Genomic DNA, 14,987 nt, shown 5'->3' on the forward strand with positions numbered 1-14,987 from the left:
AAGTCGAGGGGTCATGTGATACGCCGGCTCCTGTCATGTGACCTCTTCCCCGGAGGCGGGGACCTGCGGCCAAGATGGCGACCTACCTGCAGTGGCGGCGCTTCGTTTTCTTCGACAAGGAGCTGGTGAAGGAGCCACAGGGCAATGATGGGGCTGCTCCCGGGGCCGCGCCTGCTTCTGGACCCGCTACTTCCAAGTTCCTTTGCCTCCCTCCTGGCATCACAGTCTGCGACTCAGGCCGAGGGAGCCTAGTCTTTGGAGATATCCTTCTTCTGGAGCTGTCCCTTTCCTCCTCGAATCCCTGAAGAGATCCAGCTGAGATGAAATCTGTCCGTCAGAAGGGTTCGTGTTACGTGCCAGTTTCCTTTAGATGGGCGCTCGGTGTTCCTTCTGTGGTCTGAGGGAAGAAAGGAGGAAGTCCATTCTCTTTAACTTGTTGCCAAATGAGTGAACAATCCTGGGCAAGTCGTTTAACCTCTCTGGACTTCAATTTCCTTATCTGCAAAAGGGGCGTAAAATAACAGTTGGGCAAGGTTTTTGTTTTTAAGGTCGATCAAAAGAACAGATGCAAGTTGATTTTAAAAGATGAATATGTAAGGTGTCATTATCTCCCCAGCCCATATTGTGGGGGAAGAGTTAAATGAAACCACGATTTCTTTTGCTTTGTTTTGTATAATGCTGCCCCTAAACTCTGGCCTTTCTACTGTTTTGAAAATGGGGCGTTTCCAGAGATGATATGTGGAAAAACCCTTGAAAAATTTAAACAGTTGTATAGGTTTTGTTTTTATTGTGCATGTGTGCTTAGTCATGCCCAGTTCGTTGCAACTCCATGAACTGCAGCCCATGCAGGCTTCTCTGTCCATGGAATTTCCCAGGCAAGAATACTGGAGCGGGTTGCCATTTCCTTCTCCAGGGCATCTTCCTGACCCAGGGTTTAAACCCCCGTCTCTTGCGTCTCCTGCATTGGCCGGTGGGTTGTTTGCTAGCTGAACCACTGGGGTGCTGTGCTGTGTTCAGTTGTGTCTGACTCTTTGGGACCCCATGTACTGTAGTCGGCCAGGCTCCTCTGTCCATGGGGACTCTCCAGGCAAGAATACTGGAGTGGGTTGCCATGCCCTCCTCCAGGGGATCTTCCCAACCCAGGGATCGAACACAGGTCTCCCAAATTGCAGGTGGATTCTTCGCCATCTGAGCCACCAGGGAAGCCCTGGGGGTAGTTGTTATTTCCGTTCTGGCCTAAATGTAAGAATCTCCCCTTGGAAAGGAGGCTCCTTGACTGCTCTGCACATATGGAAGGCCAGATCTGGTTCTTGCCCCGCTCCCTACAGCTTACGGGTTTCCAAGCCTACAAACTACGGGTGACACACCTGTACCAACTGAAGCAGCACAATATTCTGGCCTCTGTTGGTGAGGATGAAGAGGGCATCAACCCCCTGGTGAGTCCTAGAAAGGAAACAGGAAAGACCCAGAGGCCTGGGAATGATTATTTGTTGGAGGGTGACTAGCATTCACACATCTGAGATCTGTCCCCAGGTAAAGATCTGGAACCTGGAGAAGAGAGATGGTGGCAATCCACTCTGCACTCGAATCTTCCCTGCCATCCCGGGGACAGAACCGACTGTTGTATCTTGTTTGACTGTCCATGAAAATCTCAACTTTATGGCCATTGGTAAGAAGAAAGAAGGCAAAGCTAACACCCCATGATTCTTTATAGATTTCCTTCAGAGTTGCTTCTACAGCTCATTTTCACTGTTTTCATGAGACCATTTTGTACTGAAGTGAGGACTTTTGAGATTTTAAAGTTTGGGATGGGAAAGCATTTCATTTTGTTCTTTGAAAATAAGTCCGTGAGTTCTAATCCTCATGGTAACCACTGGAGAGGTTGGGTATGAGGAGAAAGATAGTCACTTCTAAAAAGTGCCTCTAAAGGTCTTTTTCTGCTTCCGTACCTTTTCAGCCTCAATAAAATACTGTTCCTTGCTCTCCTACAGGTTTCACAGATGGCAGTGTTACATTGAACAAAGGGGACATCACTCGGGACCGACATAGCAAGACCCAGATTTTGCACAAGGGCAACTATCCTGTTACTGGACTGGCCTTTCGCCAAGCGGGAAAGACCACTCACTTGTTTGTTGTGACAACTGAGAATGTTCAGGTATGACCAGCGCCTCCTGGTATGACTGTTGGGGCAAGTAGGAAAGGTTTTTTTAATTGCTCAGTGGGCTAGGGTAAGGAACTGACAAAAGAGGTTCTTATATTTTTAATCTACAGCCTTGAATCATTTGCCTAACTTAATATTTTATTTCTTTACTTAGGAGACTGGGAAGATTTAGAGCTAGGAAGAGAACTCTTGGGTTTGTAGCAGAAGACATAAGTTTTTCTTCAAATAGGCTTGTTAAGTGACACTGGACAAATTACTTCTTTGGTTCTTGTGCTTCTAATATAACAGCTTACTCACAGCAATAGATTTGTTTTCTTTTCAGCCAGAGTTTTCTGATAAAGCAGTAAAATTCTCTTACTTGCCAAATAAGTAGTGATAGTGTATACAGAGGAAGAAAATGTGGGTTCTGCTTATATATTTAGTAGATGGCTGATGGTAATGGCCCATTTAAGGGAGAAGGCAAACATCCAAGTAGTCTTGGGTGCTAAGAATTAAGAGAACCAGTATGGAGGTGGGGATACTGTTGGGAACATTTAGATGCTACCTCCTCAGAGGGAGCCTGTTAACCCCTCTCTTACTTCTCACAGTCCTACATAGTTTCTGGAAAGGACTATCCTCGTGTGGAATTGGACACCCATGGTTGTGGCCTGCGCTGCTCAGCCCTCAGCGACCCTTCTCAGGACCTGCAGTTCATAGTGGCAGGGGATGAATGTGTCTATCTGTACCAGCCTGATGAACGTGGGCCCTGCTTTGCCTTTGAGGGCCATAAACTCATCGCTCACTGGTTTAGAGGCTATCTTGTCATTGTCTCCCGTGACCGGAAGGTTTCTCCCAAGTAAGGATTCTATGGAGAAGCAAAAGGGAGTGGGCTGGGCTTGTTCCTTAGAATTAACCTGATTTCAAACTCCTAATGCCTACATCCTGTCAACCCCCTACTTTGTACTTTTTGTACAGGTGTTTACACCTAGACTCAGTTATAACTTTTTTTGTTTTTTTTTTTTTTTTTGCTGAAAAGTGTGCTTTTGCTGCAGACATTTGCTGAGCAATCCTTTTGCACTAGAATGCTCCAGGGAATTTGGGACTTGGCATTGCGTTTTTAGTTACTTGGGTGAAATGAATTGGGTAGAGGAACAAGGGATTGAGTAGTGGAGAGATTGGAAAGTGCTGGGAGATGCAACACAGGGTGGTTTTTTTTTTTCCTGAGTCATCAGAAAGTGGGACAGAATCTTCAGCGTGATGCAGGTGATCCTTGTCAGATACTAGTTTTCATTCAGTACCAGGCCTAGTGGACTCCATATACCAGGCATTAATTATTTGTTAAATCTTGGATGTTGGAATGTACTTAAGTTTTCAGTCTGTTGCCTGTATTAATTATAGGATCCTTAAAGGTAAGACCAGGTCTATACATACTCTTCCCACAACTGCTAGCACCATGCTGTGTATTGCAGGATGAGCTGCTAGCAGTGATTTGTTCTGGGAGGAGTAGGTAGCACCAGAGTTGTCAGGGGAAAGGAAATAGAGGGGAGCTGAGACTAAGGTGGTACAGATAAATATCCGGTGCTTTTTCCTTTCCCACACAGGTCAGAGTTTACCAGCCGGGACTCCCAGAGCTCTGACAAACAGATTCTCAACATCTATGACCTGTGCAACAAGTTCATAGCCTATAGCGCCATCTTTGAAGATGTAGTGGATGTGCTTGCTGAGTGGGGCTCCCTGTACGTGCTGACGCGGGATGGGCGGGTCCACGCACTGCAGGAGAAGGACACACAGACCAAACTGGAGGCAAGGCCACCAGGTTCCCAGAGCTGGCTATGGGCACCCAGACACGGCTCTAGGAACAGACTCCCCAAGTCGCCTTGGCCAGGGTGTTTCCTTCCCTTTGGGTCACAGCCTTACTCAGCCTCTTTAGGGTAAGATTCCAAGGTCAGTGGCCTGGGATGTGGCCTTAGAGGGAAGCAATGGCTGGGGGCCTGAGCCCACTCTCAGGGTCCACTCTGCCTGCCTGCAGAGAACCTGGTGAGGTGAGCTGATGTTAGTCTTGGGGGTGTCTGGGGGTTTCACCCTAAGATCTAGGCTGATTGGAATTTCATAACCGTCAGCTTGTGTGTTGTGGATGCATTCTGGGAAGGTGTCTTCTCAGGCCTACTTCTTCCAGTTTTCTAATCTCTATTCCTTTCCAGATGCTGTTTAAGAAGAACCTATTTGAGATGGCGATTAACCTGGCCAAGAGCCAGCATCTGGACAGCGATGGGTTGGCTCAGATCTTCATGCAGTATGGGGACCACCTCTACAGCAAGGGCAACCATGATGGTGCTGTCCAGCAGTATATCCGGTCAGTCTGGAGGTGCTTTAGGATATACCTGTGAATGTGGGAACAGAGAGCCAGCTAGACTGAAACCTGCACTTGGGGACTGGGGCAGGCAGTGGACTCCATCGTGAACTATTCTTTTTTCCTACATAAATTGCGATGCCTCAAATGAGGAGACAGTATACTGCCGGGGTCCAGCCCCGGTGGATCCAGGGAATTCGAAGGGTGGACGGCGTCGGCGTGGAAAGACTTGTTTATTTATTAAAGTAAGATTAGATTAAGAAATTATAGTGTAGTAAGAAGATTAAGTGGAAGAAGAGGGCTGAATAGCTTGGTTTATGCGGAAGGCCAATAAAATTCCAGACAAGGAATTTGCACCATCTACGTTGGGCCACCGGCGCCCGCTTGAATATCTAAGGGTGCCTCGCCTTAAGCTCCCTTTCTCGCGGGTCTTAACAGCCGGGGCAAGTAAGTAGACGTGGAGAGCCTCCGCGCTCCAGGTGGAAATTCAGCCCGAAATTAAAGTAAAGAGCAGAGAGAGGGAAAGAGAGAGAAGAAGAGAGAGAGACACGGGGGGAGCCAGAGTGCCAAGAAACCAGGCTGGGAGACTAGTTAGAGAAGCTGGTCCAAGAAGCTGGCCCCCGGCCCCTGGCCCCAGAAGCTGGCCCCATCCTTTATTGTTCAGAAGGCCTTTTATACTTTTGATAAAACACAGAGATCAATGGGTAACACAAGATTATGTAGCGTTCGCAGCTCAGGCTCTTTCTATACATCATTTGGTATACAAAAGGTCTCAGGTGATTTACATTATCTTCTGGCCAAGAGGCTTGTTAACACTTTTTGGCTCTCTTCCTTAATGAATGTTAATCTTGTTTCCCCTGAAGTGTTTTTCTTTAATCTACATCTCCTTAAAGCATTGAGGTTAAAGTTACATCTCTATAGAACAAAGGTGCAGTGGGATATAACAAAGAAGGTACTTAACTCAAAGATCTAATGTTGCTAACACAAGGTCTACTACTTGTTTTTCTAACTATATCTACAACTAAAGGATGTGAAAATTTGGCAGCAAATGTTGACTCAACAAATGAAACCTTTAATCAGTCCTATTCTAAAGATTTTGACTCCTCGGAAGCTCCTACATTCCTAGGATGTTTTAAGCTTCCTGTGCCTCCTGCGGTCAGGAGGCCTCAAACAATCACACGCGCAGCTGTAGGAGTCCTGCAGGCAGGCTAGAAAGCCATCAGAGGGTTTTTTGGATTGAAACACTCTTTCAAATGCAGAAGACTAAAGCCCTGAATTGACTTTTTCCAGAAAATGTCAGAAGAGTGGAAAAGCAGAGCACAAAAGCCGGCAGATTTTTGTTGGGGTACATGCTTAGGAATTTCCAGAGGGGTCCCTGAAGTCTGAGCACGCCTTGCGTATGTCAGCTTCCTTCCTCATGACCTTGTCACGGGCGGGATTCCTCACACTGGCTCCCGGCAGTATACCTTATTAGAAAGGGAATATTTAGGGTCAGATGCTACCTGATCAGTGTGCAGTTGAGGTGATGATAAGTGAAAGTGCTAGTCACTAGTTGTGTTTGATTCTTTGCGACCCCATGGACTGTAGCCCACCAAGCTCCTCTGTCCAAGGAATTCTTCAAGCAAGAATACTGGAGTGGGTAGCCTTCTCCAGGAGGTCTTCCCAACCCAGGGATTGAAAGCAGATCTCCTGCATTGCGGGCAGATTCTTTACTGTCTGAGTTACCAGGAAAGCTCTCAAGGAAGTTGAGCTGAAAAGTACCTGTTATTTTAAATGTTAGCTTGCTGCTGCTACTGCTAAGTCACTTCAGTTGTGTCCGACTCTGTGTGACTCCATAGACGGCAGCCCACCAGGCTCCCTCATCCCTGGGATTCTCCAGGCAAGAACATTGGAGTGGGTTGCCATTTCCTTCTCCAATGCATGAAAGTGAAGAGTGAGAGGGAAGTCGCTCAGTCGTGTCTGACTCTTCGCGACCCCATGGACCGCAGCCTACCAGGCTCCTCTGTCCATGGGATTTTCCCGGCAAGAGTGCTAGAGTGGGGTGCCATCGGCTTCTCCGAAATGTTAGCTTGGCCTTTGTTAATACCCATTTTGATCAAATTCTTTAAAGGGAAAAGGGTATTTATTTCTTATTTCCACAGTTTCTTTCCTTGGTACTAATTAGTTTCTGACTTAGTGAAGAATTCTAAAACCCTGTCTAGCTTCTTTGCCAACGTCTCTAGAATTCTTGTTTTCAGTCAAGTCTAAAAACCAGTATTCTGGAGCCTCGATGCTCCTACGGCCCACAGTCTAGTAGCATCGATACCACCTGGGATCTTGTGAGAATTGCAGGATCTCATGCCTCACCCCAGACCTGCTGAAACAGAATTTGCATTTTGAAACCTGCAAGCGATTCCTACGCACATGAAAGTTTGAGAAGTATGATGACCCTGATGCTGTTTGACACCCGTGTCTCCCTAGAACCATTGGAAAGTTGGAGCCATCGTACGTGATCCGCAAGTTCCTCGATGCCCAGCGCATCCATAACCTGACAGCCTACCTGCAGACCCTGCACCGGCAGTCCTTGGCCAATGCCGACCACACCACCCTGCTGCTCAACTGCTACACCAAGCTCAAGGACAGCTCGAAGCTGGAGGAGTTCATCAAGGTGCAGGGTGGTGCTGGCAGAGGGTTCTTTGAGGGGCTTCACCAGGACTGCAGGGAGAGGGAAGAGCTGCCTGTATTTAGGGACCAGAATCCTCTGGTCCTCTGGTCTGTAGGCAAGGAAGAGAAATAGCCTTTTCTGTGAGTTCTCTCCTGTCTCCCCTCTTTTTTTTTTTTTTTGCTGTGCTGTGTGGCTTGTGGGATCTTCATTCCCCGACCAGGGATCGAACCTGGGACCCAGCAGTGAAGGCGTAGAGTCCTAACCACCGGACCTCCAGGGAATTCCCCTGCTCTTGTTTCTTGATGCCAGAACTTCTCGTGGTATCTAAGCCCCAGGAAGCCCAGTGTCCCCAGAGGCATCCCTCTAACAGTAGAGGCAGAGAAACACGGAGAGGCAGGATAACTTATCTTTTAAAAGAATCATCTTTGGGACCTCCCTGGCAGTCCAGTGGTTAAGACTTTGCTTCCACTGCAGGCAGCACGGGGTTTACTCCCTTGTGTGGGGCAGCTAAGTTTCCACATGCTGCTCGGTGTGGCAAAAAAAAAAAAAAATCCACTTTACTATTACCTTAAGAATCTGGTCTTAGAATGAGATGCATATTTCCTTTCCCTTGCCCAGCCGCAACCTGTGAATGATTTTGTCTGATGTCTTCCTGACAGACAAAGAGTGAGAGTGAAGTCCACTTTGATGTGGAGACAGCCATCAAGGTCCTCCGGCAGGCTGGCTACTATTCTCATGCCCTCTATTTGGCTGAGAACCATGCTCATCATGAGTGGTACTTGAAGATCCAGCTAGAGGACATCAAGGTAGGTGAGCCTCCTGACTCGGGCAGGCTGTGTTCTTTTTCTGGGATATCCCTGGGATGCTGAAAGTACCTCCTGGGATTTCCCTGGGGGTCCAGTGGTTAAGAGTCTGCCTTCCAGTGCAGTGAACATGGGTTCAGTCCTTGGTCAGGGAACTAAGATCCCACATGCTATGGGGCCACTGAACCCACATGCGCCACAACTGGAGAATCTGCACAGGGAGCTCAAAAAAGAAAATAGTCTTGATGGGTGAGGCAGGAGCCTGCAATTCTGCTGCCCTTTTTGTCCCCACAGAATTATCAGGAAGCCCTCCGGTATATCGGCAAGCTGCCTTTTGAGCAGGCTGAGAGCAACATGAAACGCTATGGCAAGATCCTCATGCACCATATACCAGAGCAGACGACCCAGCTGCTGAAGGGACTCTGTACCGACTATCGGCCTAGCCTTGAAGGCCGAGGTGATAGGGAGGCTCCAGGCTGCAGGGTGAGGCCTCAGGGAGGATGGCTTTTGAACATACGGGGGTCATCTCAGGGGCATGGTTAGCAGGCCCACTCAGTTGGCCTCCTCTCTCATCCCTTGCCATCCTAGGCCAACTCGGAGGAGTTCATCCCCATCTTTGCCAACAACCCTCGAGAGCTGAAAGCGTTCCTAGAGCACATGAGCGAGGTGCAGCCTGACTCCCCGCAGGGCATCTACGACACGCTGCTTGAGCTGCGACTCCAGAACTGGGCCCACGAGGAGGATCCGCAGGTGAGGCCTGGCAGAGCCACCAGAGGTGTTGAGAAAAAGACAGCACTTCCATTTCTTCTCTGGTTGCCACTTGCTCGCTTTAGATCAATAAGCCCTGAGGGGCTAAATGGTTCCCCATGAAAAGGAAATTGAAGACTTTCTTGCAAGGAGTCAGACACCACTGAGTCACTTTCACTGCTGGTCTAAATCCGGAGTTTTAGGCAGGCTAAGACTCTTCACTCCCAATGTGGGGGCCTGCGTTCAAACCCTAGTCGGGGAACTAGATCCCATATGCCATAACTAAGAGCCAGCGCAGCCTAAATAAATAAATACTGGGAAGAAATTGAGGAAATTGGAGTGAGGGGAAGAGTAGTTGACTTGCTGAGGGGTCACTTTTCCCCTAATGTCCGGCAGCTCCACCCTCCTCTTCTAGGTCAAAGAGAAGCTTCACGCAGAGGCCATCTCCCTACTGAAGAGTGGCCGCTTCTGTGATGTCTTTGACAAGGCCCTGGTCCTCTGCCAGATGCACGACTTCCAGGATGGAGTCCTTTACCTCTATGAGCAGGGCAAACTGTAAGAGTCAGGGGGTCCTCAGGGGAGGGGGCAGAGCTGAGGCACTCGCCTGAGTGAGGGTCGGCCGCTGACGCCCACACCGCCCGGCGCAGGTTCCAGCAGATCATGCACTACCACATGCAGCACGAGCAGTACCGGCAGGTGGTCGCCGTGTGCGAGCGCCACGGGGAGCAGGAGCCCTCCCTGTGGGAGCAGGCGCTCAGCTACTTTGCCCGCAAGGAGGAGGACTGCAAGGAGTACGTGGCAGCTGTGCTCAAGCACATCGAGAGCAAGAACCTCATGCCGCCCCTTCTAGGTATTCCGAGGGGTGGGCTGGGTGGCTAGGTGGGTGCAGGCTGCTGGCGGTCGGGCTCTGGGGTAGGGGTCCTTCAGCTTTGTCCAGAAAGCTGCATGCTTCATGGTTTTGCTTCCTCTCATCTCAGTGGTGCAGACCCTGGCCCATAACTCCACGGCCACTCTGTCTGTCATCCGGGACTACCTGGTCCAAAAACTGCAGAAACAGAGCCAGCAGATTGCCCAGGACGAGCTCCGGGTGCGGCGCTACCGAGAGGAGACTACCCGCATCCGCCAGGAGATCCAGGAGCTGAAGGCAAGGTACTTGGCATCCAGGAGTGTAGAGGGATAAGCTTGTTCTTCACAGGGTGTCATTTTTTACATACAGAGGATTATATGGAATCAGTTTCAACATTTCATTCTTAAAGATCTGTTTTAATGGGGGAATTCCAAAGAATGATTTATTACCTAGAACATGATTTATTGGGTTTTGTTATCTTGTAGCAGGTACTTTTCTCTCTAGATGTGCCTGTATTTTACCTTTCCTAAACACACATATAAGTTGTGGTGGGAAGCCCTTGGAAGTAAAAAACGTTGACAAAAAAGTGGACAGTTTACAAGTATTTATAGTAGACATTAACCCTTAACTTTGTCATTAGCTTTATAAAATATTTGTTATCGTTATTTAGTCACTAAGTCGTGTCCAGTTTCTTCATTCCATCAATATTTACTGAGTCCGTTTTGTCCCAAGCCTCATTCTTAACACATAGAAAAAGCCCTGCCTTCACAGAGCTTATGTTGTGGAGGTAGAGACAGACAGTAAATGTGTTAAATAAGCAAACTATTGTAGTGTGTTCGATGGTGCTAAGTTCTAAGGAGAAAATTGAGGAAGAGGAATAGGGTGAGGGGTTAGGTGTGTTATAATTGATCAAGTGGCCAGGAAAGGTCTTGTTGAAAGGGAAAGGGTCATATGCAATTAAGACCTGAAAGATAATTTAGTGGCAATAGTGGAAATTGCAAGAGAGAGAGCAATCCCCCCAGTGGATTGGATGGACATGCTGGGGGCGTGCTGAGACTCCCTGAAAGCCCAGCATGGGGTCCTCCTGTGACCTCCTTTAGGTGGTAGGAAGAGCAGGGCTCGTAGTTCCTATTCATTCATTCATTCATGGCTGCTCTGGGTCTTTGTTGCTGCACACTGACTTTATCTAGTTGTGGTGAGCAGGGGCTACTCTAGTTGTAGGGCTTGAGCTTCTCATTGTGGTGGCATCTCTTATTGATGAGAATGGACTTTAGGGTGTGTGGGCTTCTGTAGTTGGCGCCTTGTGGGCCCTAGAGCATGGGCTCAGTAATTGGAGGGCACAGGGTTAGTTGCCCCAGACTATGGATTGAACCTGTGTCCCCTGCGTTAGCAAGGAGATTCTTAACCACTGGACCTTCAAGGGAGTCCCTTGTCGTTCCTTAATGGGGACGTCTCCTTGTTTCGTTGAGCTGTCTTCTCTTTCCACATGGCTCCTAGCCCTGCCCTCATTCTTTGCCACTCTTCTGGTCTCCCTTGCCTTTAGTCCAAAGATTTTCCAGAAGACCAAGTGCAGCATCTGTAACAGTGCCTTGGAGCTGCCCTCAGTCCACTTTCTCTGCGGCCACTCCTTCCACCAACACTGCTTTGAGAGTTACTCGGAAAGTGACGCTGACTGCCCCACCTGCCTCCCTGAAAACCGCAAGGTCATGGATATGATCCGGGCCCAGGAACAGAAGCGAGATCTCCACGATCAGTTTCAGCACCAGGTAGGGAGGGAGGCGTGGCCACATAACTGCCCCACCTACTGGGAGGCGGGGAGTGCTGGAGGGCTACTGTTTTTTTTTTCCTCCGCCTCTGCGTTCTGACTCAGACCTTTTCTCTTTCCTCAGCTCAAGTGCTCCAACGACAGCTTCTCTGTGATTGCTGACTACTTTGGCAGAGGTGTTTTCAACAAATTGACTCTGCTGACCGACCCACCCACAGCCCGACTGACTGCAAGCATGGAGGCCGGGCTGCAGCGGGACTTGCTCATGCACGCCAGGAGGGGCACTTAAGCGGCTAGTGGGAAGGGGTATGATGGTAGAGGCCCAGCAGCAGGGACACAGGGGGACAGAGACAGAGCTGTTGCATAGGAGTTGGGGAGACCTGCCCAGGAACCCCCTCTCATCTGATGCCATTGCCCTCAGGACTTAAGGGGACTTTCTCTTCCTGCCTCCTCCTTTGGCTGGCCAATCCACCGTTCCTCCTGTTGCCTTTCTGAGCAGTGTAGATCATTCCAGACCAGTGGGGGAGGGTACCTCAGTAACCTCAGAGTCTGGACAATAGCTGCTTTATTCTGTATCCAAGAGCACCAGGCTGTGCTTGGGTCCTGGCTCCCAGAGTCTATAAATAAAAGCATATAATGATTGCATGGTTGAAGGATTTATTGTGGAGACTTCCTGGTGATTCTTAACTGCAAACTGTACTTCTTTCCCTCTGCACTCCTAGAGCGTCCTTTCCCTTCCTATAGAGTTCCTTAAAGATGATGTTAACGAGACTTCACGCCAGTAAGGAGTCGGGCCTCTGGCATTTAGCACAGTTCAGTTTACTGAAGAACGTCTGCAAAAGCTAAGGCCTGAGACCCAAGAGCAGCCTGGACTAAGGCTGCTCTGTAGTGTGGCTGGTCTCTGTGGCTCTAGTGTGGACTAGGTATTCAGGCAGGAGGCAGATTCTGGTGAGGGGCATTGGACTGAAGCTTCTTAATGGGTGGGTTTGTGTCTTGCTGTATTCAGTACCAGATGATAAGCAGGATAAAAAGGGCCTTTATGAAACAGTTTTCTCTCTCTTGAAAGTTGTCAGCTGAAGTTCGTGGTGTTATAGGTGTCTGTGTGTCATCTGGATTACACTTCCCATTGGGAAATTGCTCCTATGGGTCTGTTTGCTTAAAAGAAGTAACTTGGACATTGTGGTTTAGGCAGTATTTAGAAGAGGTGGAGTGCACTACATTGGTAGCAGCTGAGAATACAGACTTTGGATCAGCTGTCCAGAGCTTGAATCCTAGTTTCACTTAGGGCAATTCTGAACATTCTCTGAACCTCAGGTCTTCGTCTATGCGTAAGGAATTAAAACATCTTTCTGGTATGGTTGTTATTGTGTTATTGGTCCCCAGCAAGTTGGTAACTCCTCAATGGATCCTTTGCTTGAAGTTGCAAATGCCAGTAGAAATCAAGTTTGGTGTAGCGGAGCAGAAACTTTATTCACTGATGAAGGAATGGAGAAGAGAGAGCACATGCTCTAAAGACACCTCCCTGCAAGGAGGGGAGTAAGGGAATTCAAAAGATAGGAGTTGACAGGTCAGACTAGAAAAGGGGCAGAGATTTTGGGGGGCAGCCTGGGCATGACAGTCTTCCATGCTTCTTTGCACACAGCAGGAATTGTGCCTAGTGTACAGATAGCCCCCTTGGGCAGGGATCTTGGCATGGTGATGAAGAAAAGGTAGCTTTGAGACACCACCAGGTCTCATCTGCTTTGGGGCTGGTTTGGGGCTGTTGATGACCCCATCTCTCTTAAAGTTCAGCTGCAAAACATCTCTGTCAAATACTAGGTGCTTTTGAAACACACACAGGTAAGTCAAGTTTGGACACTTTAAGCCCTCAGGGGCTGGTATGGATGACAGGTGTCCAGATTTGTGGAAGTGGTTAATACATGGTTATTAGCGCTGTTAATGGGTAAAGCATTACTAACTAGTCCTTTCTTGGCTAACACTAATGTCGTGGCACTCCCTTTTCACAGTTATTTGTCTTTAGGCATGACCTTTGATCTCTGAGCCAGTTTTGACTCATTTTAAAAATAGAAATGCCCTGGCTCAGTGCAACTAGAGAAAACCCCACACAGCAATGAAGACCCAGCCCTGCCAAAAATAAAACATTTTAAAAATAAATAGAAATTAAAATGTTGCCTACTTCAGGGTTGTAGCAGAAGCACTGCATAAGCTGCACTAATTGCTTGTGACACAACTAAGGAGATAAAGTTGTAGAATTCTGGATGATTAACTTTCCAGAGCAGGCCTTTTCATTTGTAGACTTTGAATCCAGCCTGGGGGCATGGTAAATTGCTCAATTAGCCTTACTTCCAACCCTACATAGGCGTTATGGGTGCTCAGTCATGTTGGACTCTTTGAGACGCCCTGGACTGTAGCCTACCTACCAGCCTCCTCTGTCCATGGGATTCTCCAGGCAAGACTACTGTAGTAGGTTGCCATTTCCTTCTCCAGGGGATCTTCTGGACCCAGGGATCCAACCCAAATCTCCTGTGTCTCCTGTATTGGCAGGTGGGTTCTTTACCACTGCGCCACCTGGGAAGTCCACAACCCTGCATAGTAGGGCTTAATATCCTTTTCCTCTCGGGGACTCCCACTTCTGGCTTATTGACTTACTTTTGGGGGGCAGTAGGGACAACAGCTTATTTTGTGGCCAAATCTGGGGAGCGTATTTTAGCCACAGGACATCAGTACTCCTGGCTAGGTAAAAATAAAATGAACAGTTGGGCCTGGGTCTCAAACAATGAAGACCAGAGCCAGCTTTGGGGAGTAGAGGCGCTCAGTCAGTTCAGTCGCTCAGTCATGTCTGACTCTTTGCGACCCCATTGAGTGCAGCACACCAGGTTTCCCTGTCCATCACCAAATCCCAGAGCTTACTCAAACTCATGTCCATCTAGTTGGTGATGTCATCCAACCATCTCATTCTCTGTCGTCCCGTTCTCCTTCCTTCAATCTTCCCGAGCATCAGGATCTTTTCCAATGACTCAGTTCTTTGCATTAGGTGGCCAAGGTATTGGAGCCTCAGCTTCAGCATCAGTCCTAGCAATGAATATTCAGGACTGAGTTCCTTTAGGATGGACTGGTTGGATCTCCTTGCAGTCCAGGGACTCCCAAGAGTCTTCTCCTACACCACAGTTCAAAAGTATCAGTTCTTTGGAGCTCAGCTTTCTTTATAGTTCCACTCTCACATCTTTACATGACTACTGGGAAAACCATAGCTTTGACTAGACAGACCTTTGTCAGTAAAGTAGTGTCTCTGCTTTTTAATATGCTGTCTAGGTCTGTCATACCTTTCCTTCCAAGGAGCAAGCATCTTTTAATTTCATGGCTGCAGCCATCATCTGCAGTGATTTGGAGCCCAAGAAAATAAAGTCTGTCACTGTTTCCATTGTTTCCCCATCTGTTTGCCATGAAGTGATGGGACCGGATGTCATGATCTTAGTTTTCTGAATATTGAATTTTAATCCAGCTTTTTCACTCTCCTCTTTCACTTCCATCAAGAGGCTCTTTAGTTCTTTGCTTTCTGCCACAAGGGTGGTGTTATCTGCATATCTGAGGTTATTGATCATTCTCCTGGCCATCTTGACTCCAGCTTGTGCTTCATCCAGTCCGGGATTTCGCAAGATGTACTCTGCATTTAAGTTAAATAAGCAAGGTT

The 14,987-nt window shown here is 48.2% G+C and overlaps 1 protein-coding gene across 3 annotated transcripts; it reads left to right on the forward strand.

Moving 5' to 3' along the window:
* Positions 1 to 25: 25 nt before the first annotated feature.
* On the forward strand, positions 26 to 11,941 carry VPS11 (VPS11 core subunit of CORVET and HOPS complexes). Of its 3 annotated transcripts, none has more exons than XM_069553604.1 (16): positions 26 to 261; positions 1,288 to 1,436; positions 1,534 to 1,669; positions 1,992 to 2,155; positions 2,749 to 2,996; positions 3,742 to 3,943; positions 4,342 to 4,493; positions 6,951 to 7,137; positions 7,794 to 7,940; positions 8,232 to 8,420; positions 8,526 to 8,687; positions 9,100 to 9,239; positions 9,332 to 9,534; positions 9,662 to 9,833; positions 11,075 to 11,297; positions 11,421 to 11,941. In XM_069553604.1, exons 1-16 carry the CDS (start codon positions 75 to 77, stop codon positions 11,583 to 11,585), a joined length of 2,826 nt encoding a protein of 941 aa, XP_069409705.1. In that variant the 5' UTR covers positions 26 to 74; the 3' UTR covers positions 11,586 to 11,941. The 3 variants fall into 3 exon arrangements, with proteins under 3 accessions (XP_069409705.1, XP_069409706.1, XP_069409707.1); XM_069553605.1 differs by having other exon boundaries at positions 43 to 342; positions 1,173 to 1,436; XM_069553606.1 differs by having other exon boundaries at positions 48 to 342; positions 1,265 to 1,436.
* Positions 11,942 to 14,987: the final 3,046 nt, after the last annotated feature.

The sequence above is a fragment of the Ovis canadensis genome, chromosome 15 (assembly GCF_042477335.2).
Source record: "Ovis canadensis isolate MfBH-ARS-UI-01 breed Bighorn chromosome 15, ARS-UI_OviCan_v2, whole genome shotgun sequence".
In the NCBI taxonomy this organism is placed as follows: Eukaryota; Metazoa; Chordata; class Mammalia; order Artiodactyla; family Bovidae; genus Ovis; species Ovis canadensis.

Coding starts and splice junctions, on each gene's coding strand:
- VPS11 (XM_069553604.1), top strand. CDS start 75: ATGGCGACCTACCTGCAGTGGCGGCGCTTCGTTTTCTTCGACAAGGAG. Junction 1,670..1,991: donor TCTCAACTTTATGGCCATTG/GTAAGAAGAAAG, acceptor GCTCTCCTACAG/GTTTCACAGATGGCAGTGTT. Junction 2,156..2,748: donor TGACAACTGAGAATGTTCAG/GTATGACCAGCG, acceptor TACTTCTCACAG/TCCTACATAGTTTCTGGAAA.